At 49.8% G+C, this 27578-nt stretch overlaps 1 protein-coding gene across 1 annotated transcript in view; it reads left to right on the plus strand.

Moving 5' to 3' along the window:
* The window catches only part of PRDM4 (PR/SET domain 4), a 31266-nt gene extending 7751 nt beyond the window's left edge, over positions 1–23515 (plus strand). Inside the window, exons 4-12 of the mRNA XM_004700324.2 lie at positions 3514–3699; positions 4951–5745; positions 13582–13731; positions 15072–15190; positions 16129–16214; positions 17031–17158; positions 17888–18202; positions 19057–19225; positions 22214–23515. Of these exons, the coding sequence (XP_004700381.1) occupies positions 3514–3699; positions 4951–5745; positions 13582–13731; positions 15072–15190; positions 16129–16214; positions 17031–17158; positions 17888–18202; positions 19057–19225; positions 22214–22538 (2273 nt within the window). The 3' untranslated portion in view covers positions 22539–23515. The remainder of the gene's footprint in view (positions 1–3513; positions 3700–4950; positions 5746–13581; positions 13732–15071; positions 15191–16128; positions 16215–17030; positions 17159–17887; positions 18203–19056; positions 19226–22213) is intronic.
* The last annotated feature ends 4063 nt before the right edge of the window (positions 23516–27578 follow it).

Here is a 27578-nt window from a genome sequence, read left to right on the forward strand (position 1 = left end):
CCTCTATTTCCTTTTACTTTCCTCTTGTCCCACCATCATGCTCAGCCTTCATTTGGGTTTCAGTAATTCTTCTTGGTTACATTGCCCTTGATCAAGCCCTACCAGGCCTCCTACACTCTCCTTGCCACCGATTTTGGATCACTTTTTGTTCCCTTGTCGCTGGGGTTCTTAACACCACTTCCTTTCCTCTCCTCCACCTCTCATGTCCCCCGTCCCAGTTGTTTTCACCTCCAGATTGTGTATCCTGCCTATCTTATCTAGATAGATCTGCAGAGATAATAATATGCACAAAAATAAGACAGCAAAACAAAACGACAAAAGAAAACAAAATAACAACAATAAAAAAACCAGTGACAAAAGGAAAGCTTGTAAATAGTTCAAGGTCTGTTTGTTGACTGATTCGGTGGAGTCTGATGGGTGCTATGCCCTGGCCCCAAAGTCTATTTTTGGTATTCCCTTGGGACTTCTTTGCTCTGCTCCCCTTGCTGTTCTGTTGCATGCCCTTAGTGTTTTGCCTCAGTGTGGTGTGGTCAGATTGGGCGCAATTCCCACACTGTCTCCAGTGTTGTCCCCTGTAGGACTATGGGTCAGTGAAGAATGTCGTGTCTTGTGGTGGGGCTGGTCAAATGGTCCTCTCTGTGCATTGGCTGCTCTGAGCAGGGATATCATCCTCAAGGCTTGGTGGGCCAGGATGTGCTCCACTCTCACTTCCTCCCCCTTCATTTGCTCCTGTGTTCTCTGATCAGATATGACCCTCTCCCTGAGCTGCAGATTCAGTGCTATCCTGTGAAGTGAATTCTTCTGAGGGAGGGGCGGCTATCCACGTAGTTGGGATTGGGGCCGGCCCCTCAGACCTCTCTACTGGTTTCCTGCTTCGTGCCGGTGTGTTGCATTCACATCTTGGAGCACAGGGTTGAAATCGGGTCCCTCTTTTCCTGTGGAGATATAAGACAGGCCTTTTCTTAAGCTGTGATTGACTTGGTGTTTTATCTAGGGCTTCCCATCGACCTGGTTTTCATTTGACCCCTTGTCCCTGTGTTAATGGAAGAGAATCCTTTACAGTGGTTCTAAATAACTGTTTGCAGGAAGCATGGGGATTGTCTTTTCTGTCGGAAGCAGAATGGCTACCACTGCCTGTGCAGCAGGCCTAGGCAATCCCAGACACAGAGATCTGATGTGACCCTCCCCAGAGCATCCGTCGTTAGAAGACAGATGTAGGGAAAGCTCGTTTTCCCCATCAGCATACTTTTAAAAGCATTCTTTTGGCCTAGCTGCATCTTCATTTTCTATTGAAGTGGAAAAGAAGCAGACAAGCTTTTGGCTCTTAGCATGGCAGCCCATTGTAATGGTCTGTGGCGGTAGCTGGGCACCACCTGGACTTCTGCTCTCAGGGTAGAAGAGGTGGTCGTTCTTTGAGACTGCTTGCTTCTCTGTGCTTTTAGATATCTTCGTTCTCCTTTGTTTCTAGCCAGTTGAGACTTGGCTGCTTTCAGGCCTTTACGATCTCTGTTGCTACTTACTTCACTAGCATGCAGATCATCGTTTTTTGTGAACTAAAGCCAGTTAACTGAGTTGCCCCATGAGACTCGTATTTAGACTTCAAACCCAAAAAACTAGTGCTGAAAGGTTGTTAATTATGTCTTAGGGGTAGGTGTGTGTGTGTTAAGTAAATATATGTGCCTGCCCCCACACATTTGTGTTTACATCGACCTAAAGAGACTTCTACATGTAGCTGTTGCTTCTTGCGATGGCAGGCCAGTGATCCTTACGACAACAAGCTATTGAGTCTGAAGGGTCTATGATATTGTAGTGTATTGGCCTTTCCTTGTCATAAAAGAGGCCTTCACGTGTATGAGTATTTTAAAGAAATCTATTGCATTGTTTATTAAGTTCGCTACAGACAGCTGCTTAAGTAGTGATTTGCATCAGCGAACTAAGATTCCACCATACTAGAGTCTCATCCCATCCCTTAAAGAAATGTGGATTTCTCTTGAGGTAGCCCAATTGATCAGTCTCTTTGGCATTCCTTTTAGTGAGTCCTCTTGTTACGGGGAGCCCTGGTTTCAAAGTAGTTACACATTGTGCTGTTAACCGCAGTGTCGGCAGCTTGAAACCACAGCCACTCCCCAGGAGCAAGATGAGGCTTTCTACTCCTGTAACGAGTTACAGTCTTGAGGCAGTTTTACCCTGTCTTACAGGTGGCAAAGTTGGAACTGACTCAGTGGCAGTGAGAGCTTCTTAATGGCGGGAAGTGCCATTTTAAAAATAACCAGGGGCATGAAAAAGTTCGTGGGAAAATGTCATTCTTCTTCTATTCCACTTTTCCATGAACTTTTTGAAGCTGCCTCATACACAAAACATCTACGAGTCCGTACAGCTCCACGTATTGGAAAGCTCCATTTGGTGAAAGGAGCCCTGGTGGTACATTGGCTTAAGCACTGGGCTGCTAACCACAAGGTCAGCCTGTGGACCCACTAGCCACTCTCAGGAAGAAAGATGGGGAGACAGTCTCAGAACCCCAGGGCCCAGGTCTCTGTCCTTCGGGTTGCTTTAAGTCGGCATTGCCAGCGGCGGGGTCCAGCTGGCGAGCTTGCCTGGTGATACTTAGACACTGCACCTGTCTCTTCAGCACGGCCCGTAGAGAGAGAGACTGGGGGGATGAGCTCTCACAGGTAAAGTTGGTGTATATCGTACACCCTGCAGTAGGCATACATAGCACTATAAAAATAGACCTAACATTTCCAAGTGAAGCTTATCTGGGAGTCACTTCCACTGAGTCAGTACCGACTCATAGTGACCTCCCATCTGTGAGTTTCCAAGACAGTAACTTTACAGGAGTTGAAATCCAGTCTTTGTGGAGTTGCTGGTGCCTTTGACCTGTCGACCCTGTGGATTGCTGCCCAACAAATAACCACTGCAGTGCCAGAGCTCCTGCCTTAATTTTAAGAGTTATTTTACTCTTAATGTAAGAGCAACAAAGGTAACTGGAAGCACTTTCTGGAGACTTTATAGTGAGGATGAAGTTGCACTGTCCAGCCCCATTGTGAATCTGTCCCGAAGCAAACTGCTGCATCTTTCTCCTGGGCAATTTTTAGAACTAACTTCAGGTGTAAGAGAGGAGCTCGGGTGGATCAGTGAGCTAGGTGTTGGACAGCTAGCCCCAAGATTGGTGTTGGGACCCAGCAGCTGCTTCATAGGAGAAAGATGAGGCTGTCGGCTCCCAGATCTGCTCCCATGAAGACCCGCCTTGGGAACCCTGAAGAGCATTCTGTCTAGTCACTGTGCAGCGGAGTCAGCTCAGTGGCTATAGGGCTGGTGTGGGTGGGGTTTAGGATGAAGACTGCTTTGATGAGTCCCGTTGATGACTGTCTGCAGAACCTGGTGATGGGAAGGGCTCCCTGTTTTGATTTTTACCCATGTGCAAAGACCGCTCTAAGAATTATAGAGAGGATCGCAAACACAGAATCAAAACTTGCTTTTCATGAAGGAAAAGAAACCCTTTCTGTTTTGTAGGCCTGCCGGTGGCAATTCCCAACCTCGGCCCCTCCCTGAGCTCTCTGCCGTCTGCTTTGTCTCTGATGCTCCCAATGGGTATTGGTGACCGAGGAGTGATGTGTGGGTTGCCAGAGAGGAACTACACCCTGCCCCCATCCCCATACCCGCACCTGGAGAGCAGTTACTTCAGAACCATCCTGCCTGGTGAGTAAGTAACCTGAGCAAAAGAGCCTGCACCTTAGAGATATCTAATGTTAAAAAATTTATTTTCCTATTTGTCCCTATTATATATGTCTGAGGTGAGAGGAAAATTCCGTGTCTATTTGTATACTTTGAGAATGTGCGTTACACATGTAGTAGTTTGGCTCAGCACAATTGCTTAATGGCACAAATGTGATGCTGTTCTTCTTGACGTTCTGTAATTGTATCATTGAAATCCCCACTAACCACATCTTGCTACAGTGTCCTAGCGATTATGAAAAATTATCTTTCTTTTATAAAAGAATTACATGTACATTTCAGGAAGTTCAGCCAGTAAGAAGGGAGGGGAGCACCCCCCCTTTCTGCCTCGTTTCCCACACGTGGCTGCTTCTGTGGTAGTCGTCATTGAGATCACACTTTCTATGCAGTTATGTGTGTGTCCACAGTCCTCACTCAATGATTTTCTCTGTTGTATAGTTGTTCCATGTTGCTACATTAGTCATCATTATCCTTTTGAGTCATAATGCATTGCATTCAACTGACTGGTTAGTCCATTATTAATCAACTTTATCATTATACAATTTGCTTTTCTAGTTCTATTTTTATTAAAATAAGTTCTTTTGTGTATCCGTGCACAATACATACAGACCATCTTGAGGGTAGCATGCCATGTGACATTCTTGTGCAGGAGGATGGACACAGTTTGGGGATTTGTAATGTACACTGTCAGATTCTGCCTCATCGGGTTGTGGTAATGTGCATTCCCACGGGCAGGTCAGCCAGTTCCATTTGACCACATCTGCCGAAAAGCAGAGAGGCTACACAATGCTTTTCTGTTTTGATCGAGAAGGTAGAATTATGAATTGTTTTGAAGATAGTTTAATATATGATGATACCCTGACAAGTTTAAACTTGGTTACATGTAGCTAACTTTTATATTTCACAATGGAAGCTCTACCTTTAATTGTTTCGAGTAATCAATGGTAGCATCTTCGGACTCAGGAATTGCCATCACATAGATATTAAAGGCAACCTTTCAATGATCAATTTTTAGTTAACATCAGAGGGATATAGTTAAGATTTTTAGATTGAATTTCACAGGAGAAATTCACTTATGGTGTATGTTTGTTACTATTTATAAAGTACACATATTGTTTAAGCCAAAGAAATGGGTAGAGAATTATGTTTTTAAAAATGTACTAAAAAAAACCCAAAAAACAAACCCTGAGCGCTCTCTCTGTTTTTCCCCCTCAGGCATCTTATCTTACTTGCCTGACAGACCTCCCCCTCAGTACATCCACCCCAGCTCTATAAATGTGGACGGTAACTCAGCATTAGCTATCGCCAGTAACCCCGCAGCACTAGATCCATATCAGCCGAACGGGACCGTTGGATTAGAACCAGGCATGGTGTCGATAGACTCTCGCTCCGTGAACACACACAGTACCCAGAGTCTTCATCCAAGCGACGGCCATGAGGTGGCCTTGGACACCGCCATCACGATGGAGACGGTTTCTCGGGTGACCAGCCCGATCTCGACAGATGGCATGGCAGAGGAGCTCACGATGGATGGTGTTGCCGGTGAACATTCCCAAATCCCAAGTGACTCCAGAAGTCACGAGCCTCTGTCTGTGGATTCTGTGAACAACAACCTTGCAGCCGACCCCGTAGGACACGGTGGTGTGATCCCCATTCATGGGAATGGCTTGGAGCTCCCTGTGGTCATGGAGACAGACCACATTGCAAGCCGGGTCAACGGGATGTCTGACAGTGCCCTCAGTGACTCCATGCACTCCGTGGCCATGAGCACTAACCCTGTAAGCGCGGCACTCTCTACCTCACACAGTCTCGCCTCCCTAGAGTCTGTCTCCCTCCATGAAGTTGGCCTCAGCCTAGAACCTGTGGCGGTCTCCTCCATCAGCCAGGAGGTGGCTCTGGGGACAGGTCATGTAGATGTATCTTCAGACAGTCTTTCTTTTGTGTCGCCTTCACTGCACATGGAAGACCCCAGTTCAAACAAGGAAAATGCGGCAGCCTTGTTTACCATTTGTGAGTGCGCTTAGTGTGTTTCTTTTGGAAGTACTGCTAGTAAGAGCCACCGAGGGTCTAAGAAGAAGTGTAGCCACAAAGTCCAGACATTGGTGAAGGAATGGTAGAAAGCAGCTAGACCTGGGTTTTTTCTTTGCTTTTGTATTCTCCTTTATATTCATGTGGTAACTTTTCCTCAAGAAAGTCAAATGACAATATGAACTTGTAGTTGGTTATCACAGCATCCTTCATAATGTAACAGTCATTTCTGTTATTTTACAGATAAGAGTAAGCTTCGCCTGGTAATATTTAAGGTATTTCAGTTTTAGACATGTTTAGACCTGTTGATGTCAGTGTGTGTAAGATAACCCAGTAGAGATGTCTAATAAGTAGGTTTGGGAAAACTGTGGGGTTCACCAACATGTAGATGTTAATCATGGCCATGGGAGTGGGTGACAGGAGAAGAGAGCAGGGCCCCAGGTACAGTCGACCAAGTAGGAGGGTCAGAAGGGAGGAGGAAGACAAGCCCTAGTGAGACCTTTTGTGACAACATCTCTTCATGTCGCAGGTTTACAGTGAAGTGTGATGCAGTTCGTCATTAATTTAGGAAAAGATAAGAGATGGCCTATGTAAGCTTACTGTTCTTAAGTTGGAACAGAATGCTTTGATTTGAAGTGTGCTGGGATTCAATCATGTAAAGTGTGTAACCCAGTAATTTTTATAATGTTCACAAGGCTCTGGCACCATCACTACTCTTTATTTAATTCCAAAACATTTTATCGCCTCCCAAGGAAACTCCATATGCATCAGCATCTGCTCCTTATTCTCCCTTCGTTCCCTGGCAACTGCTGCCTCATCGATGGCGGCATGCGTGGCCTCATACAACGTAGGCCTTCTGTGTCTGGCCGCTGTCACTTAAGCATAATGTTTTCAGGGTTGACGCATGTGATAGCAGGGGCTAAAGCTGCCTTTTCCTGGCTGAATGATGGTCCATTGTTTGAAGGTATCATATTTTGTTTACCCATCTGTCGATTGGTGGGCATTTGAGTTTGTTCCCACCTTTGGTTATTGTGCAAAATCTGCTCTGAATGTCTGTAGACAAGTTTTTGCCAGATGATGTTTCCCTTTCTCTTGGATCTCTGTATCTAGGGAGGGAATTGCTTTAATCTTTGAGCAGTGTCAGACTGCTTTCCAAAGTGGCTGCACCAGTAATGTCTTGAAGGTCCAGTTTTTCCACATCCTTGTTAACACTTATTTTCAGGTTTCTGGTTTTGTTTTTTTTCTAATCGTTCTAGTGATTGTGAAGTGGTGTCATTGTGATTTTGATTTTGCATTTCTTTAATGGTGAACATCTTCTCATGGGCATGTTGGCCATTTGACTATCTCCCCTAGACTTTAAATCACTTCCTGGACCAGTGGCTGGGGCAGTTTTAAAGTTGCAGACAATGTAATGGCTGTGACCCCCCTGAATAGTTCATTGTGGATGGTGAAACAAGAGGCACTAGAGTCCTGGATAAACTCACGCAGAGACCAGTGTCTTGAGGCTCATGGCAGACAGCGAAGCACCAGGAATAACCCAAGTTATGTCTGTGTGTGGGCTCTGTGCTCATAGCTGGCAGAAGCAGAAACTGTGGTGCCCGACTCCAAAGGTGGTAGCCGACTGTGCCATTTTGAATGTGTGGCTCTCCACAGCCCTGGCGGTAATCCAGCCTCACACATCAGACTTCGGAAAGGGCTCAGCACACTGCTTCTGAACCTCATTCCAGGGCTTTGATCCATAATTTCCAGTTACCATTTCATTTCAATCAAATTTTAAAAATCCAGGCCTACTCTGATTTTACCAAGATCTTCAATCAGAAATTGGCCAAACCTATAATTAAGATGCATTGATAGTTATTGGTGATTGAAATGCAAAAGTTGGAAACAAAGAGGATGGAACAATAGATGAAAAATACGGCCTTGGTGATAGAGCTGGAAGTAGCATGATAAAGTTCTGCAAGACCAACGACTTCTCTGTCGCAAATGGTTTTTTCAACAACACAAACGGTGACCTAAAACATTGACTTCTCCAGGTGGAGTACACAGAAACCTGGATGACAACGTCTATGGGAAGAGACAAGGAGAAGCTCAGTCACAGTTAAAACAAGGCCAGGGTCTGACTGTGGAAACCATCAATTGCTCATATGGGAGTTCAGGTTCAAGCTGAAGAAAAATTTTAAAGTGTACAAGAATCAAAACACACCCTTGACTGTATCCCACCTAAGTTTGCAGAACATCTCAAAAACAGATTTGATACATTGAATATTAATGCAGAAAACCTGATGAGCTGTGGGATGACATCAAGAACATCATTCATGAAGAAAGCAGAGCATTTCAAAGGACAGCTTGAGAAGATCATATAAAGCATTATAATGAAAGGTGCAAACCATGAAGGATGTGCTCAGCGTATCTCAAGATGCGTTCAGCACAGGAAGCATCAAACGAAGATGGAACGAATACACAGAGTCATTGTACCAAGAACAACTAGGTGACATTCCACCATTCAGGAGGTAGCATATGAGCAAGAACCAGTGGTGCTGAAGGAAGAAATTCATGCCACACTGAGCCAGTGTGGTTAGTCTAAAACCAGACTCGGGAATTGCTGGAATACCAACTGAAGTGTTCCAGCAAGCTCAAAAAGCACTCACTGGTCTGCCGGGACATTTGGAAGACAGCCAGGTACTTGGCCAACTGGCGGGAGATCCATATTTTAACTATTCCAAAGAAAGGTGACGCAATAGAATGTTCAAATTATAGAACGATAGCATTGGTATTGAATGCAAGTAAAATTCTGCTGAAGATCATCCAACAACAGTTGCAAGTAGTCTATTGATAAGGAGGTACAGAACCAGAGGTTCAGGCAGGATTCAAAAGAGGACATGGATGGAACAAGGGATATTATTGCTGATGTCAGATGGATCTTGGCTGAAAGCAGAGACTACCAGAAAGATGCTAACTTGTGTTTCATTGACTGACTATGCTAAGGCATTTGACTGCGTGGATCATAACAAGCTATAAAGAGCTTTGACAAGAATGGGAATTGCAGGACACTTGTTTGTGCTCATGCAAAATTTGTACATGGATCAAGAAACAGCTGTGTGAACAGAACAAGGGAATGCTGTCTGATTTAAAATCCAAGAAAGGTGTGAGTCAGGGTTGTATTCCTCTCACCATTCCGTTTGCTGAGCAAATCATCAGAGAAGCTGAATTATATGAAGAAGAATGCAGCATCAGGATTGGAGGAAGGCTTACTAGCAAATGCACATGATACAACTTTGCTTGCTGAAAGTGAGGAGGACTTAAAGTACTTGCTGATGGATTGCAACCTTCACCATAGATTGTGTTTCAGTGTAATGAAGACCCAAATCCGTAGAACTGAACCTGTAGACGACATCGTGATGAACAGAAAAGATCCAAGTTGTCAAGCATTTTGTCTTGCTCAGATCTACAATCTGTGTTTATGAAAGCAGCAGTCAGGAGATCAGACGTCGTGTTGGGTAATTGTGCTGCACTAGACCTCTTTAAAGTGTTGGGAAGCAAAGTTGTTACTCTGAGGACTAAGATGCCCTTGACCCAAGTCATGGTATTTTCAGTTGCCTCCTATGCATGTGAAAGATAGGTATTGAATAAAAAGACCAAAAAAGAACCGACGCATTTGAATTGTGCTGGCAGAGACTTGAAGAAATACAACCAGAATGCTCTTTAAAAGCAAGGATGCGAGACTCTGTCTCACATCTTTTGGACATCTTGTCAGGGAGACCCATCCCTGGAAAAGGATGTGGAGCTGGTAAAGAGGAGGGCCGTGAGGAAGAAGACCTTGACAAGGTGGATGGACACGACACAGTGGCTGCAGCAGTGGACTCGACCTAAGAAGGATTGTGAGGCTGGCGCAGGGCGGGGCGCTGTTTCAGTCTGTCCACAGGTCTTCATGATAGGGTTGCAGTGACTGGATTACACCTAGCAACAACATCCGATTGAGTCTCATTGACATCTGAACTCGTTTGACTGAAGTCTACAGAAGAACGATATGCACCTATTCCAAATTCAACTTACAGACACATTTAGGGAATGGCTTGCAACAAGGGGACTCTGTAGAAGTACACTGGCTGGTTTTTAACAAAGCTTAGTGTCTTCGGGGGCTGTCCGCATGCCTAAAGCCACTTTGTCCTGGAACATGGCCTTTCACTCTGCAGTAGTTTTCCCATTCAGAGCAGTCTGTTTAATGCTAGTTAGACCTGCAGTGACAAACTTTTGAAATGTCTCAGTTTGGCCATGATATTGATAACTGCCGCTACTAGGAGTGAAAATGGCAGTTAAGTAATGTGTAGCAAGAAAATTCAGATAGCTTATTCCACGACTCCCTCCAAAAGGATTTGTTTTAAGGGCCTGGTCAACCCTCTGAAAAGCAGGTGTTGGGTCCAAGGAACGCCTTGCGTGCATCTGCCCAGTGAGACGGACACTCAGGGCCGGAATTCAGCCCCACTGAGCCATTACATCCCAGTAAGGGTCACCCAGAGTATTTCTGATCAGTGCCGCCAATCTGACCAGCCACTTGGAGGTTCGCAAAGGAAGGATGCATTTACACCAGTGCCCTGTTGTTCTTGCAATGTGTGCTGCTAGGCTTACAGTCTTTAGTGTGGTTATTTATTCCCTAGACTCCTCAGTGGTGGTATCATGTTAAGTACATGTGTTTATCCCGTACTTAACAATAGTCACCCCATTGTCGTGAGGTTACCTAGTTCTGCATCCCTAGCTTGTCATTGTGAGGCCAGACCAGAGAAGATTGGCCTGTGCCTGGGCAGAGTGACGTGTGTTTTCCGTGCACTGTAGTTAGTAGTAGCCACGGTGCTTAACTTAAGGTTTCTATCTTTATGTTCAACTCGCCAAGAGTGCACCGCCAGCTGGTCTTGCCCTTTTAATGGGAGTTCCACTAGGGCAGTGGTTCTCAACCTTCCTAATGCTGCAACCCTTTCATACAGTTCCTCATGTGGTGGTGACCCCCTAACCATAACATTATTTTCGTTGCTACTTCATAACTGTCATTTGCTACTGTTATGAATGGGGGTGACCCCTGTGAAAGGCTCGTTTGACCCTCAAAGGGGTTGAGACCCTCAGGTTGAGAACCACTGCACTAGGGGAAGTGGGACCTCTGACTGCTCCGGGGCTGTGGTAAGGGCCACCCACGAACAACACGGATTATTTGTTTGGACCAAGTGGCACATCATCCAGGAGAGAGACCTGTGTGTCAGTGTCTTTTAATTAAGTTAGCAGGGTGCAAAGGGGAGAAGCATTCAGATAACTTTGTGGTCAGTTAACCTCTGTAAGGCACATATATTAGTATTGTAGTTTGCAGTACTGCCTCCTGCTGCTCAAACTTCGCAGGTTGTGGGGTCTTTTTTGGCTGTGTGTACCCTACCTCTCTGCCAAAGTAATCTCTCTTTTTCTCACAAACCTTTTCTTATGAACAGCACATGTTTTACCTCATTCATTGTAGTCACCTCAATGTAGGTAGCATCACCACCCCAACTCCTCCCTGTTTCCTGTGGCCCTTCTCCTCTCCTAACCCTTCTCAATGCTGTCCTAAGTGATTGCTGACTCCTGGGCCCCAGCTGGTTGATTAGTTTAAGCAGGCGTCCTCAAACTACGGCCCGCAGGCCACATGCAGCCCCCCAAGGACATTTATCCGGCCCGCCGGGTGTTTTTGCCCCGTTTGTTTTTTTACTTCAAAATAAGATACGTGTAGTGTACATAGGGATTTGTTCATAGTTTTTTTTTTAAACTATAGTCCGGCTCTCCAACAGGTCTGAGGGACAGTGAACTGGCCCCCTGTTTAAAAAGTTTGAGGACCCCTGGTCTAAGGTGTGCACATAATCAGTAGTGATATTATTCCCCATATGCATCTGTCTTTCCCTTTTTTAACTGAAAATTGAGCCACGAGGGAGAGTCCAATTCTAGACCCAAAAGAGTGACTAAGGACCATCGTTTTAGGAGAGCTGCCGCTGCCTCTCCTGCCGGCAAGCCTGAGCTCTGCTGTGATTTTGAGTTTTGTTCTACATTTTCTCCCACTTCATCCCAGACCACCTATGTGACCCCGTTCAGAGCGGGGGACTAGTTCTTCTGAGCTCAGGATGGTGGAGGCGGACGTGGGCCTCCGGACAGTGTTTCCACGCGTCTTCAGTTTCACTGCTCTTTTCTCCGCTGAATAGAGACCAATACTTGCACCTCCAGGAGCCATTCCTGAGCTTTGAAGGCCTCAGTCACTGCTCACCCAAGTGGGATGTAGACCTTGGCTACGTTACTGCCTACGCTGACGGGTCTCTTGGTAGTTTTTGCTATCAATATGGAGGGTAGGCCATGCACTGGTGCCAAACTCAGGGCCACCAAGAAACATGTGGGTCAAGTCCCCCCACCACAAACAAACAAACAACCTCCCCCACAAACTCCCTGCCATCGAGTTGATGCCAACCCACTGTGACCCTATAGGACAGGGTAGAACTGCTTCTGTACGTTTTCAAGACTAATTGTTTACGGGAGTAGAAAGCCCTGTTTTTCTCCTGAGGAGCAGCAAGGGTTCGAATTGCTGACTTTGAGCCTAACAGCCCACTGTGACACCAGGGCTCATTATATGGGCAATAAGCCCTGCCCACCCACTCACTTGGTACTCGCCACTGGCTGCCCCGATCTACCACCATCTGCCCAGGGTTTCTGTTGACCGACATCCTGAGTGCTAAGTCTGGTTTGGTAGAGTCCAATTAGGGCTGAGCATGGCTGATGAGGGAGGACTTCCCTGGCCTGATGCAGACAGTTCCCCAATTTGATACCTCAAATCATAGCGAGACGTGTGCTGTGCACCGTGGTTAAGCCTGTAATGTGCCGCTGATGTCATTCTCAGAGACCCTCAGTCTTAGGATGGATAAAGACACTGATAAGGAAAGGCAATCCGAGTGAAAGCTTAGGAAAATTAGATCTTCGAGATCGGAATGGCTCTGGGAAGACCGCCTTCCCACCCATGGTGGGAGCTTCCTGTGGGGCCTGCAGGGGGAACACCCTCCCTGCGGTGCAGGAGGAGCCCTGTTAGGACTCAGTTTGTTTCTGGAGGAAGCCACTTTCCCTTCTGCCTCTAGGGGCTTGCAGGACAGGTGAAAAATGGTGGCTGAGTCCTGATTTTCAGCCCATTGTTGGCTAGAAAAGCCAGACCCATGGTCACTGTTGATCTCTTTACACCTGCCTCAAAACCTGGTGGCCCCGTTTGTACAAAGTAGTGCAGAAGGCGACAGCCGAGCAGCTGGCTCTGGCCCGGCATGGCTAACACTCAGCCCGGCTTCCTCTGGGGCATCCGTGGCTTGTGAGTCTTGTCTTTGAAGGCATCCTTTCTGAAAATATGACGTGTGTAATGAAGGTCAGGAGACCGAACCTCGCTGACAACGCACTGTCCTTTCTTGATCCCTCTTCCTCTTCTGCACTGAGACACTGCTCCATTGTATGGGGGTAGGGGGTGGGGGTGGGGACTACAATTGTGATGCAGTCAGAAGGGGGAGAGATGGGAGCTGTGTATTCCTTAGTGTAAGAGTGGTTCTTTGATCAGAGTTTTGATTGGGATCTGGGTGGGGGATATGATTTTATTGCAGTCAGAAGGGGGAGAGATGGGGGCTGTGCATTCCCTAGTGTCGGAGCAAAGTGGTTCTTTGATCAGAGTTCTGATTGGGACCTTGCTGCGTACTCACATTTAGTACCCAGCACTTCCAGGTGAAAAGTAAGAGGTGGCTGCCTTCCAGCTTCCCTGATCCCATCTGTGTGTCTCCTGTGTGTCCCCTGCAGGGTGCACCCTCTGTGACAGAGCCTACCCCTCAGACTGCCCAGATCACGGGCCGGCCACCTTTGTTCCTGACACGCCCATCGAGAGCAGAGCCAGGCTTTCTCTCCCAAAGCAGCTGGTCCTCCGCCAGTCCATTGTGGGCGCCGAAGTGGGTAAGCAAAACGCCACCTCTGCTCCTGCCTGGGTGGAGTCCCAGACGCAGCCCTGTGAGACTCAGTGCGTATTTGGTGGCCGTCACATCCAGTTTGCTCCTTCAGGGAAGATCTGTGTGATGCAGCGGTGACTGCAGTGCCGCAGCTGGAGGCTTGCACGCTCCTGGAGGAGAGGCTTCTGGTGTGGGGCCTCCCAGTCCACTCCCGATCACCATGACGACATACTCCTGGGAACCTGGTGTCTGTTACTGAGACCTGGAAAATAGACTTAACGACCTTTCACCACAAGAGAGATTTAGATCGGATGTTCATAAGTTGTCTTTTGCCATTAAGGAGAAAGGAATAGGAATGTGGACCATGAAAGTACTTTAAGAACAAACTGAACCCACTCACGTTGATTCTGACTCCTAGCAGCCTCAGATAGGGTTTCCCAGTCTATTAATCTTTATAGGAGCAGCCTGCCTCATTTTTTTTTTCCTCTTGTCGAGTGGCTGGTGGTGGGTTTGAACTGCCCACCTTGTAGTGGACTGTGCAGCACTTTTCCTCATGTAAATTCAAGGACCCTGATAGTGGTTCCAAGCTGGGTTGAAACCACCAGCTGCTTTTTGGGACAAAGATGAAGCTTTCTTTCTACCCTGCAAAGAGTTCCGTTTCGGGAACTCACGGGGCAGATTTACCCTGTCTGCTGGTCACTGAGCTTGAACTGGAATTGTCTCGAGGGCAGAGTTTGGTTTTGGGTCTTATGTAAATTCAGCATGGTTTCGGAATGACTTTCTGTCCTTCAAAAACATGGAACTAGGTTAACCATTCTTCACCTGGTGCTTATGCATGAGCCCCCTTGAACTCACTGGACAGCTTAGAAGGAGCCTAGTGGTCCTTTGGGCTAAAACTCACCAGCCACTTCCCAGGAGAAGGACGTTCTGCTCTGGTGAAGATTGACAGCTGTGGAAGTTGTGCTCGTCTGCCTTGTAGGGTCTCCAGGAGTCGGATTCCCCGGGTGCCTGCGAGTTTCAACTGCAGAAGCAATGAAGAGCAGTGTTGTCCCCACACAAGGTTTTAGCAGTGTGCGGTATTTTTACAGTAACCACTTTCTATCTTTATGATAATCTTCTAGCCCCCACTTTGTCTGGTCACCCATGTCAGTCACATTTGCGAAACAGAGATTGTCACAGAAACGGGATCAGAGAATGCACAAGACTTGGTTAGCGCTAGGTGTCCTGGGATACCAGTGGCTCTTCGGTTCTGAAAATGGGTGTCTTTGCACGAGTCCTGTATCGCGCTCCTCTAGCCTCTTGGTGGCGTCAACCATTGATTGTGTCTTTGATGGCCCCCCCCTGCAGGTGTGTGGACGGGAGAAGCCATCCCTGTGCGGACTTGCTTTGGGCCCCTCGTTGGCCAGCAGAGCCACTCCATGGAAGTAGCAGACTGGACAGACAAGGCCGTTAACAACATCTGGAAGGTCAGTGTGGATGAAACTTTTCCATGGGTGCAACGGTTAGGATGAGGTAGTTAAAAGTGACCCGGGCAGTGCCATCTACCTGTCAGCCATTTAGTTACTATTGCGTCCTTACTGTTAAACCTGGGTGGACAAGTTATGATTGACAGGAAACACCACCTACTGGGTAGAGAGGGTAAACTCTTCATCTCCATTTCGTGAGGTGCCCAATAAGTCTATATTTTAATTAAGGGAGGAAGACAAGGCTTCTACTCCCCTGAAGAGTTACAGTCTTGGAAACCCACAGGGACAGTTTTACCCTGTCCTCTGAGTTGGCATCAACCTAATGCAGTGGGTTTGGTTTTTGTGTTTAGTGCGGCTGAGGCTATGAACGGTGTTTGTATGGGCGTCTTATTTGTAATGAATAAACAGTCGTGAATGTAGCTTGGGGAACAGTTCTAGAATCAGGAGCAAAGGTTCTTTCACTTTCTAGCGGGAGAGGTGAGAAACGGAAGGTTCGAACAAAAACCACCATCCCTGTAAGCTGCTTCTAGGGACTCTGGTCAGTGGCGTGGCAGTGATGCTCCCACGTGGAAGGGAAGTTGGGAAGTGAAGGAAGAGGATGCCAGTGGGAGTGGGGCTTAGTTGTGATATCCAGAATAGAAACCCGGCAAATGGAAGAGCCAGAAGTAGGGTAGTCCTGTGTCCTCAGCCCTCCCGCAGCCATTCACAACCTCTCTGGTAGCAGTCGATGAGGACAAGCTGTCGAGTCAGAAAGGGACACATCCGGAGCGGAGTCGGTCTACACTAATGGGGGTGGGGGTGAGACTTTTTCACCCTGAGGGGAACAGGGAGGCGGGGGAAGTGAAAACTGTCTAGATGGGGTGGAGGCCAGCCTTCATTTAGTAGCGCTTGGTGTGGCTTCAGTGCTGTGACAGGTCTGTACTGCCTCTCGCCGGCAGATCTTCCACAACGGCGTGCTGGAGTTCTGCATCGTCACCACGGACGAGCACGAGTGCAACTGGATGATGTTTGTGCGCAAGGCCCGGTGAGAGCCCGCCCCAGGGGAGGGGCACCACGGAGGGAGGCGCCAGTCCTGCCTAACCTCGCCCAACTTAGGGAACCCGAGGAGGAGGTCCAGGTGACCTGATGACGTGCTCCCAAAAGAGCCCGACCCCATGAAGACATAACTGGCTGTCAAATCAGTCCTAACTCAGCTGTCCTAAGACTGCTCCATAGGGCTTCCTAGACTGCGTATCTTTATGGAGGCCGACGGCTGTGTCTTGTCTTTCCCTCAAGGAGAGCGTGGTGGGTTTGAACCACTGACCTCTAGAGGAGCAGTTAACAGCCAAGGAGTACATACCCAGTACCCAGTACCCAGTACCCTACCAGGGCTCCAGCCTTGCGCTTCTGCTCTGACTCACAGGACCAGGGCTGCTGTGAGTCAGAATCAACTTGATGGCCCAGGGCAACAACAAGGCTGCTTCAGCTTTGTCACTTCCGTGGGGCTGAGCTCATGATGATTGCCGTTCAGAACACAAGAAACCAGTACCCTTGTAAAGAAACAGTTAGTTCAACCGAATGCAGCAGGGAATGATAGTTATCATTGGGTTACAAGTGGATACTTTCTTATTATGGCTCGATGGTTATTTCAGATTAGTATTATTTAGAGACAGTTTATGTAACTGGGCTCCCAGTCACAGACTGCCGTTTCTGACTTGAGGGCAGTCAGCTCATGCACAGGGTTAAGGACGGTGTGCCTGTCTGAGTCCCTGGGACGGGCTAGGGAGACCGGCAGGGGCTGTGGTGTGCTCTAGGCGCCTGGCGGCTGAATGAGCCTGATGTCTTCCATGTGACGACTCAGGCACCGGGAAGAGCAGAACCTGGTGGCTTACCCGCACGATGGCAAGATCTACTTCTGCACCTCCCAGGACATCCCGCCCGAGAGCGAGCTGCTCTTTTACTACAGCCGGGATTACGCACAGCAGATGGGTAAGCTGACAGGAGTCCTTTGTCTGCAGGCTTGCCAACACGTCAGTTAAAGCACAGCCGCGTGCCTCATCTGACCCAAGGGGAGGGTGTGGATTTGTGACCAGGTGCTGACCACCAAGCAGACATTTTAGGAAATGGACGTCCACGTCGGGGCTTTGCTCGGGGAATCCCATGATCCCGCAGCTGTTTCTGAGTCAGCACCACTGGGCTTTAAGTTCCTGAAGGACAGCAAAGTCCCTGGAACAGACCGAACCTGCCCAGGTGTCCTCCTTTCATTGTGTCATGCACGAGGACACTGCTGTGTGAGCGTTTGTGCCACAGAACTTACACGTTTGCCTAGGAAGGGACCTGACAACCCAGCATTTCCTGGGTGTCCGGGATGTCTTAATGCTCCAGGGCAGCGGCTCTCAACCTTTCTCATGCTGTGACCCTTTCACACAGGTCCTCGTGGTGGTGACCCCCAACTATAACATTATTTTCGTTGCTACTTCATCACTGTCCTGTTGCTACTGTGATGAATTGGGCGACCCCAGTGAAAGAGTCGCGACCCGTGGGTTGAGAACTGCTGCTCTAGTGAGAGAGCCCTGAGCAGGACTCTTACGTTTTACAGGGAATGGACAAGCAGGACATGTTGACGAGGGTGAGAAGTGCAAGCAAGAACGGTTAAGGCTAACAACTAGTTTTCAAACGTCAGTACCTGGCTACACTGAGTGAGCTTTCTCTCTGCAGGGGTTCCTGAGCACCCAGATGTGCACCTCTGTAACTGTGGCAAGGAGTGCAATTCCTACTCGGAGTTCAAAGCCCACCTGACCAGCCACATTCACACACCCCTGCCCAGCCAGGGCCCGGGCAGCAGCCACGGGCCCAGCCACAGCAAAGACAGGAAGTGGAAGTGCTCCATGTGCCCGCAGGCCTTCATCTCGCCCTCCAAGCTGCACGTCCACTTCATGGGCCACATGGGCATGAAGCCCCACAAGTGTGACTTCTGTAGCAAGGCCTTCAGTGACCCCAGCAACCTGCGCACCCACCTGAAGATCCACACAGGTGAGTGAGCCGGCCCCGGAGCCGAGCTTCTGCACCAGGGCAGCGTGGTGAGGGAAGTAGCTCCGCAGAGACGCAGATTGCAGGTAGAAGTGAGACGTGTGTGTCTCCCAGTGCGCCCCTCTGGCTGCCAGACCAGACCTTGGGGGTGGTAGACCCTTGGTGGAACAGCACGGGTCTGCCGGGGCTGTGAGGAAGATGCTCTGCGTTCTGTGCATCCTCCCCAGGGAAACTCAGGCAGGCCTCAGGAAGTTGACTTACTCATTGCCATGGAGTCGGTGCTGACTCAGCAAGCCTGTAGGACACGGTAGCACTGCCCCTGGGGGTTTCCAAGCCGATAACTCTTTATAGGAGTAAAACGTCCCATCCTTCTCCCCAAGAGTGTTTGCTGGTTTCAAACTGGGCTCCTGACATCTGGAGTTAAAGCACAGGGAATTCCTCAGCATGGTGTTCTGACGAATGCTGCCAGATTGGGGGTTTGAGCGTCCCCTGGCTATGTTTCGCTCTCCTCTCTGAGCTGCTTTGTGCCTAGCTTCTTGGAGCCACTAGCCTCTTCTGGAATCAGAGTGGTCTCCGTCCGTAGGTGTGTGTAGATAAGTGCTCAGAGTAAACCTCAGGTTCAAATGTCATGTTCTGCTGGAGCCACCCTGGCCCTGCCCTGCCTGCTTCTTGAACTTACCAAGCATGCTCCAGCCTCAAGACTTGCCACTTCAGGGCCCGGCCTGGAAACGTGCACCCCAAGGCTTGTGGCCGGCGGGGCGAGAGTGAAGTCTGTTCCCAGATCTCCACCACGCCCCCACCTGTGTGTTGGGGCCTGGCGCATGCCCAGGCCGAGGCTCACGTGGGTTCCCGTGCAGGCCAGAAGAACTACAGGTGCACGCTGTGCGACAAGTCCTTCACGCAGAAGGCCCACCTCGAGTCCCACATGGTCATCCACACGGGCGAGAAGAACCTCAAGTGTGACTACTGCGACAAGCTGTTCATGCGGCGGCAGGACCTCAAGCAGCACGTGCTCATCCACACGCAGTAAGTGGCCTGCGCCCCGGCTCTCCGTCGCCAAGCAGGGTGGCGACATGGAGCAGCCCTCGGTGTTGAGCTTGCTTTGGTCTCCTCGTGCTCCCGCTTCTCCTCATGCATGCGCTCACTCCTGACGCGGCACGGTTTCAGCCCCTCAGTGCCTCCAGGGACAGCGACAGACACACGGCACCTGCCCAGCGTGCTGCTGTGCTCAGAGGCCCAAAGACCACTGACCAGGCATCGATCAGTCTGAGGGAAGTCCGGGGGAGGCTTGCTGCTGGTGTGGTCATAGATAAGAGTGATTTTGAGAGGCCAGGGAGGATAACGATGGGAACATGCTTCCAGACAGAGAGCGTGGCCTGTGCACAAACCTGGATGCATAGACTGTCCAGTGCTGTCTCATTCAAGCCCCTGGAAGAACTTGCCTATTATAGACTGACTGAATCTGCACTCTTACCAGACCCCATGGTTCTGGTGTCTACCGGAGGCTCTGGTTGAAATGTGGATTCGGATTCAGTCAGTCTGGGGCGGAATGGCACATTCTCAGCCCTGCCTGTGAGAGGGTAACAAAGGGCAGCGGCCACGGCCTGCAGAAATGGGATTTCACTCTGGAGGTGCTGGGGGCCCCACAGGGCAGGCCTCTGGAGGTGCTGGGAGGAAGCAGTGGCGGCCAGATCCTGAGAGCCTGGCCAAGAGTGTGACTCCGTGTGGAATTCCCTTGCACATGGTACTCTCGGCCATTGAGCCCAGGCTGACTCACAGTGGCCTTCCGAGGGGTTCTGAGATTGTAACTGTTATGGGAGTAGAGAGCCAGTCTTTCTCCCAGGGAGCAGCTGGGGGTTTCGAACTGCTGACCATGCGACTCTTGGCCCAGTGCCTAACCACTGCGCCACCAGGGCTCCCTAGTGCACTCAGGAGAGAGGAGAAGGGACTTTGTGGTCCTCAGAGACCACAAAGGCAGGAGCATCATTACTCAGATTCTCCAGAGGTCCCTGTAGGAGTCCGTTTATAGGTGTGCCTCCTCCCCAGGCCGTCTGCAGCCTCGGGCATGTAACCACACATGACTCTGATGTGCGCTGGCCACGAGGCAGCTCATGTACCGTGTGCCTGCAGCCCCCCTTCCTGCCAGAGTTCACCAGCTCAGGAAATGGGGCCACGCTTTCCCCACCACCTCGACCAAGTTCCAGCACTCTTACAGGGGTTGTGTCCGGCCTCTCCCACTGACCTCCCACTTCTCCTTCTAACTTCCCCTGTCCGTGTTCCTCATCTCAGTGGCACACGTGCACCCCCACCTCTGCACGCCTGTGAGCCGATAGTGAGTGCCTACCCGTCCCCTCAAAGTTCTCAGTGGCTGCTCATCGTTCCTGGATGAGAAGCCAAAGGCCCTTGGGTCTCCCCAGGCTCCGCTTTAAATACTCCGGCCCTCCCCTGAGCCAGCACCCTCCGCTCAAGGCCTGTCACTGCTGGGAAAGTGCCCCGAGGACTGCTGGAAGGCACAGACCCATCACCGATGGAAAGCTCAGTCTTTCCCAGGAAACTGCACCTAAAGGCATTTCTCTACCTTCCAGTTTGTTTACTGTGAACTTTTGAAGTCTCTTGTGCGCGCCCGGGAGAAGCTCCCCCAGGTGCAGACCAGTGCAGTGTGTTCCATAGCTGCCTGCCTGTGCTGCACTGCACCATCCCGACGGAAAGCAACAGAGTGGGAGTTCCCGGTTGTCGGCGGGTTCACTGGATCAGGGGTACAGTGGTCATGTCAGAACCCTCCGACTGGGTGCTAAAAGCTGGCCTTCTTACTTTGCTTTGGCCTTGGGCAACTCAAGTTTTCATGCACATAACCAGAATTAAAGGTTTGGTTCAAGCGGTGGCTTTAAAATGGCTCCAGAGAACACCAGGGCTCTGCAGAATTCACCAGGGCCATCCCTTGTGATGGCAGTAGTCAGGACTCCTCTCTCACTCACTCCCGCCATTTCTCTGAGCCTGTGGCTCCATTTCATCCACTTCACACACTGGCTGTTCCCCAAGACGTAGGCTCTGCTGCTCCCAAAGACGTGTTCCAAAAGCCTGGCCTGTGTGGGCTCCGCCCTAAAACCACATTGAACACTGGTGACACTTGGAGCCAATGATCTTTGGTTGTGGTGCTGCTCTGGGCACTGCAGCCAGCCTGCTCATGTACCAGGTAGATGTAGTAATCCCCCACCCAGCCCGGTTCTGAGTGCCACCAGGGCCACAGAATCATCCCTGGTTGAGCAAGGAGACAAAACTTTTAAAGGCAATTTCATAGAAGTGGTCACCAGTGCACACCACACTGGGCCACCTCTTTGTACTGGCCAATCAGCAAAACGTTTCAAATTTGCCACTTCTCACGGTTGTAACAAATTGGATTTAGGCTGCTGGCAGCTGATGGACCATTGGCATTGTTTGATAGGGTCTTAGATGTACGTACATGTCCTTGACTCAGTTACATATTCTGCTCCTGGGGATACAAGGGTCTTTCTTTAAGAGGTTCCTGGGAACATTTCTTTACCTTCCAATCCGTTTACTATGAATTTTTGAAGTCTCTTGTGCATGCCTGGGAGAAGCTCCTCCAGGTGCAGACCAGCGCACAGTGTGTTCCATAGCTGCCTGCCTGTGCTGCAAGCCCCTGGGGCTCCCAGACCCCGCCGCAGTAGGCCAGTCTGTGTCACAGGCAAATCGGGGACGGCAGTGGAGGGCACCACTGCCCACACCCCTAACTCTATTGAGTTTCACAGACATCGTCTTGATGAAGGACGATAGAAAAGAAATGCATACGCAGTAGGATTCCATTTACATAGGGTTCCTAAAGATGCTGTGTAAGTCCACATATATTGTCAAACCATTGAGAAAGTCCCCAAAGTTATTATAATAGAAGGCAGCAAGATAGTGGCTCTTTCTGGCAGGGTGGGGGGACTTGGGGGTGCAGGGAATGCACTGTTCCTTGACCCTCAGATCACACGTTCTTCCGTGTGTCTTCCCTAGAGAACGCCAGATCAAGTGTCCTAAGTGCAGCAAGCTGTTCTTGAGAACAAACCACTTGAAGAAGCACCTCAACTCTCATGAAGGAAAACGGGACTACGTCTGTGAGAAATGCACAAAGGCTTACCTGACCAAATACCACCTCACCCGCCACCTGAAGACTTGCAGAGGGCCCGCCCCCGGCTCCTCAGCCCCCGGGCAGGAGGAGGAAGAAGAGGAGGAAGATGATTCCGAGGAGGAGGAGCTAGTCGACTCAGTGGGCACGGAAGACTGTCGGGGGGGCGGTGCTGTATATGCCACGGACGAGTCCCTCTCCGCACACAAGTAAACGACGGCCCGGGAAAGACAGGGATGGTCGGTTCTCCCCTGCAGTGGGTTTATACGAGGTGCTGTCTCATTGCCTGAAGCAAGCCCTTGGGCTCAGGTGGAAGCATCCTAGAGCAGAGAGGACACAGCAGTGGCCCTCCTGTGTCTGCATCCCCATGTTTAGAGCAGCACCTGCCTTAACCCTCCTGGCTGCACCTCTTTTCCTCACAACACTCACTCTTGGGAGCATTGGGATAGATCCTATGTCCCCAGTTTTCAGCAGGTGCCTGGAAGGCAAATACAGAAGGGGCTTTCAGACAAGAGGCAAAGATGGAGGGAAGAGGGCCACCTGGGTTACTGCCCAGGAAACTAGCTTGGCAGGGGGCAAGGGCAAGCCTCCTGGCTGTGGGCACTTAGGAATCTTTCCTGGCTTAGACATGTCTCCATCTGTCTCCAGTTCAGTCCCAGCCCCCCTTGACGAGGGGCCCGGGGGACAGAATGCCCGAGCAGTGGCTGCTGGGTTACTTCCTGGTGGCAGGCCATGGAAGGGAAGGGACTGATCACACACACACACACCCACACACCCACACACCCACCCACCTGGCTCAGTCTAGAGTCTAGGGAGAGTGCAGAGACGCCACTCCCCGTGGAGATGGCCCTCGCCTGCAAAGCCACAACGTGGAGCATGTGCTAGGGTTCGTCCCCTAGTTGACTCGCGGGGACCTCACTCGCTAAGCAAGGTAGATGCCAAGTGATCTGGAAGCTTGCGAAGGCTCCGTGGTCAGTGCCGGCCCTGTTTTCAGGGCTGCAGCTCAGCTGATGCGCCTGGTTCCCAGGATTGCAAGAACACACTCAGCTGCTCTCAAGGCTCAGTCCGACGGGGAGTGGAGAGGGCTCTGTACTGGGAAGGTTTTGCTGCTAATGTATTTATGGAATGAATGTATTTCATTCAAATCTGTATTCCTCTAGGAAGGATTAAATTCATCTTTTTGTAAAACATTGGATTCCTCTTATAATCTTATTTGGTGGGTGGAGGAGATGAACTGAGCCTTTTAATAGGAAATCAGGTACACTGCAGCTTTCTCTACGATTAGAAGAGAGAAGCTTCGAGGTAATATTCTCGTCTAATAGACCGCCAGCCCTCCTCTCCCATTTCTCCCCTGAGGAAACTCCTCCCTGAGTCTGGTTAGGGCACCGTGAGGCAGTCAGCCCTGTTCTGGGAAACCATTGCTGCTGGAATCTTGCCTTTACCTCAGTAGCACGCACTGCCTTAGCCCCTTCAAACCAAATGATTTTTGAATTCTCTGATGAAGCCTTGTATTTTCAGTTATGGAAGACATTTTGGATGAAACAAGGAGGAAGATTTTTGAAGGATTTTCAACCCCTTAGGACACATGCCCCCTGGGGGCTCACGGAATTGGGTGGGTTGGGCCCTATTCCTTAGCTTTGTGCAGTTGTACAGGCCTCCACTAGAGGGCAGCATGCGGGATAGACGTTTCCCACTAACTCCAGTGACGGGAAGTGTAGACAAGTGTCTTCCTTTTTTTTAATCGCAGCCTTAAATGGTATGTTCCTAACTCATTCTCACAAGATGAGTAAACACTAGAGCTGCTCCTGGGACAGCACTGAGCATCCTCTCCCTGGAGTTTCAGGCAGCCGGCAGCACCTCTGTTGGGGGAACGAGTGGGCTGTGCTCCAGGACCCTGCAGAATGTTCTCTCCTCTGGGCTGCTGACGGGTTTGCTGACCTCGTTCAAGTTCCACTTCCTGCCTCCACTCCCTCCCTTGGAGATGAAGGGACCCCTCTAAGGAGTGCTCATTTCCTGACAAGTCCTCCGTGTGAAGGCTTCCACTGAGCTCGACACACAGGGAACAGCCACGTTAGCTAAAGCGTTCACTTTTGGTGACATGAAACTCACCCGGTTTGCCTTGTCAAAGCCTCAAAACCAGTTTGTAGAGTTCTAGTAGAACTTGGTATTTCTTTCCTAAAGATAGGAGTTGTTTAGAATCCTTGTATCAAGGAGCCTTTAAACATTTCTTGGGAAAATCCCATTATCCTTTAATCCCATTTTTCCAGCAGCTTTTCCCGAAGTCACCTCATTAGGTATGCCAGCCTGAGGTCCCTAGTCTCCTAGGGGGGAAAGAGCAGGGGCAGGAATGAGCAGCAGTCAGACTCGACTCCCCAGCAGCCTTGTCAGTAGCTAGCACTGTAGCTGTGCCCCGAGAAGTATGGCCTCGCCAGGGCTGGTGGCCCCTGGTCAAGGGAGCAAGTCCCACGATCGGACCACAAACTCCTGTGCGCACAGGAGTCACTGCTGCTGAAGCAGGTGCACGCCGCAGCTGCGGATGGAGGGGCAGCTTCCAGAACAGGAATTGCAGTTGAACCACAGTTCACAAAGGATCAAGAGCAGCCTAAAAGCCAGTTATACTGTGTGTATAACCGCCTGGGCGGGTTTCTGGACCACTGACAGAGGTGGAACCACGTGTTGGATTTTTGCCCATGCACACTCGAGGGGCCCCATGGGCTGGATGGTCCTCGGACATGGAAATCCATCTGTGATGTCCCTGCAAGATTGGTTTTAGGTGTTGTAGGGGAAACAGCAAGCCCCTGCTCTGGGGCGTCCTGTGGAGCCTCAGCATGCGTGTTTGCACAGATGACTCCCCAGGGAGCTTACCCAGGCGCAGCCCCAGGGCACTGGTGTGGCCGGTTTACTTTAGTTTGAGTTCTGCTAGAACAGGGGCTGGCAGACTGGCCCGTGAGCCGTATGCAGCTCTTTTTGGTACGAGCATGTGATTCTGAAGTACAAATAAAAAATTTTAAGGATATCGTTTAGATAATGGTTTTGTTTGTAAAGATGTATTTATGGTGCCCTTCTCCACTGACAGTATGTCCAAAGGACGAGAGAGAAGTCTCGCCGTCCTTGCTTCTAAGGAGCATCGCCTGGCTGAACAAAACAGGTCTTGTCTGTCCTTCTGACAGTCTGTGGTACCTTCAGTGTCTGCCAGCACCTTACTCAAATTCATCGACTTTTATTTTTTGGTCTTAGTCAATGTCCAATATTCTCACGCATAGATGACTGAAAATACCATGGTTGGAGTCAGGTGCACCTTAGTCCTCAGAGTAATAACACCCAATACTCTGAAGAGGTTTGTGCAGCAGAGTTACTTAAAGCAGTGCGCCCTTTGGTCTCCTGACTGCTGGTTCCAGGAGCACTGGCTGTGGATCCCAGCAAGACAGAATCTCTGACAGCGTCAACCTCTTCTCCACTTGTGCTGTCTCCGATTGGTCCCGTTGTGAGGGTTGGGTTTTCTTTACAGTGAAGGCTGCCGTCCTCGACCTCATCTTGGTAGTGGATAGTAACCACTCACCTTGCTCGTGCCTTCAGAGCCTGAGAGCGAGCTCCCGGTCACTGGGACGAGGGCTGGGAAAAGGCTCTCAGGAAAGACCAAGAGGTGTATCATCTCACCTAACTGGGTTTTCTGAATACAGAAAGGAGGCACCATTACATGACCTCACACTAAGCCCCCGTGAGGGAGACTACTGAATAAGTGCTTGTGAAATGAAAAAGATTAAATCCTGCTCCTTCTAAGCACATGGCCTGGGTACCCATCCACATAGGCTGGGAAGAAGAAGACTTCAGAGAAAATGGTGTTAAGCAGAGCTTTGAAGGATGAAGGTGTTAAGACCAATATATATATATATATATATATATATAGAGAGAGAGAGAGAGAGAGAGAGAGAGAGGAGAGGAGAGGAGTAAACTGTTGCAGGCCGAAGAGATGCGTGGTCCTTCTGAAAAACTTGGAAGACTTCCACCTGAAGCGAAGAACACCACACTCAACACTTAAGGAGGTAGACGCACTCCCATGCTGTCCACTCTCACAATCACCTCCCACATGGTAGCAGAGATCCTAGTCAAGGAAGAAAAAAAAAAAAAGGCATTAAATTATCATTTAATTTTTCCCCCAAATGGATACCCAATGTCCCAATTCCATTTTCCTTCTCTGCTGGGTTCAGTAGTTTCTGGCCGTGGCCACAGGAACCCAGAACCCACACTTGCAGTTAAGTGATTGCTCGGCTCTACAAAGCAGCTCCTTTTCCAGCCAGCTTCTCCGATTCGGTGCAGGGGCCACACACGACTCGGAGCTCATGCTCCCGGGTTTAATTAAGGGAGTTAGCAGCTTACAAGGCAGGTGGAAATGATCGCTAGTTGTTTAGTCAAAACGTGACAATGTCCTTCCAGGGCTGCTCATAACTGCATTAACCCTCAACCCGAAGGCACCCACATTTCAGCTCTGTGGATCAGCAAACCCAGCTCCCCGAATTAAGTGCCCAGAGGCACCCACTCCACAAACTAGCCTTCTGCCCCAAAGCACTCCGCTTTACGTGTTCCGTCTCATGCCCTGGCACCTGGGTCTGCTGGTGCTGGTGCTGTGGTGCCCAAGCTGCCCTCTGGATCAGGTGGTTTAATGTCGGTCGGGGTCTCCGGGGTCCTGAAAGACGCGTTCCACTCATGCCTCTTCTCTCATGCTGGTAGTGAAACCCTCCTTCCAGGGTCTGAAATGGCTGTTTATACTCAGGAGTGCCCTCGCTCACAGCTGAGTCAGATCATACCATCAGTACCTTTGCCCGCTTTCTTTCCAGACCCATCAGAGAAAGGTCATTTAGTGGGAGTTAGAGACTCTGGTTGGGGGAGCTGCATTCAATAACTCACTGCCCTGCCTTGGTTTACTAGGGAAATTGAGAATTCAACTTGGGCCAGGAATGACTCAGAGGTAGCAGGTACAACTTAGGATGCAGTTCTTGATCAGAATCACTTCTTCCTGCCTCGCTGTTGGACCTTCCCTGGGGCCCTCTGGGGCAAGTGTTACAAAGCTCTTTAGCACCACTGGTAAGTGCCCAAGGTGTAACCTCACTCCACTAGTAAGCCTTGGCTTAATTGCTCAGCTTAATTGCTCCGTGGGCCAGGCTGCCTTCCAAGGGCCCCCTGGTGTGGCTGCCTCAGCTGCTGCCAGTTTCTCACCATCTGGCTCTAGAGCTCTGTCAGTCTTGGGTCGAGAAG

This window comes from Echinops telfairi, unplaced genomic scaffold, assembly GCF_000313985.2.
Source record: "Echinops telfairi isolate 266 unplaced genomic scaffold, ASM31398v2 ScPeMD7_2;HRSCAF=8, whole genome shotgun sequence".
NCBI classification, from domain to species: domain Eukaryota; kingdom Metazoa; phylum Chordata; class Mammalia; order Afrosoricida; family Tenrecidae; genus Echinops; species Echinops telfairi.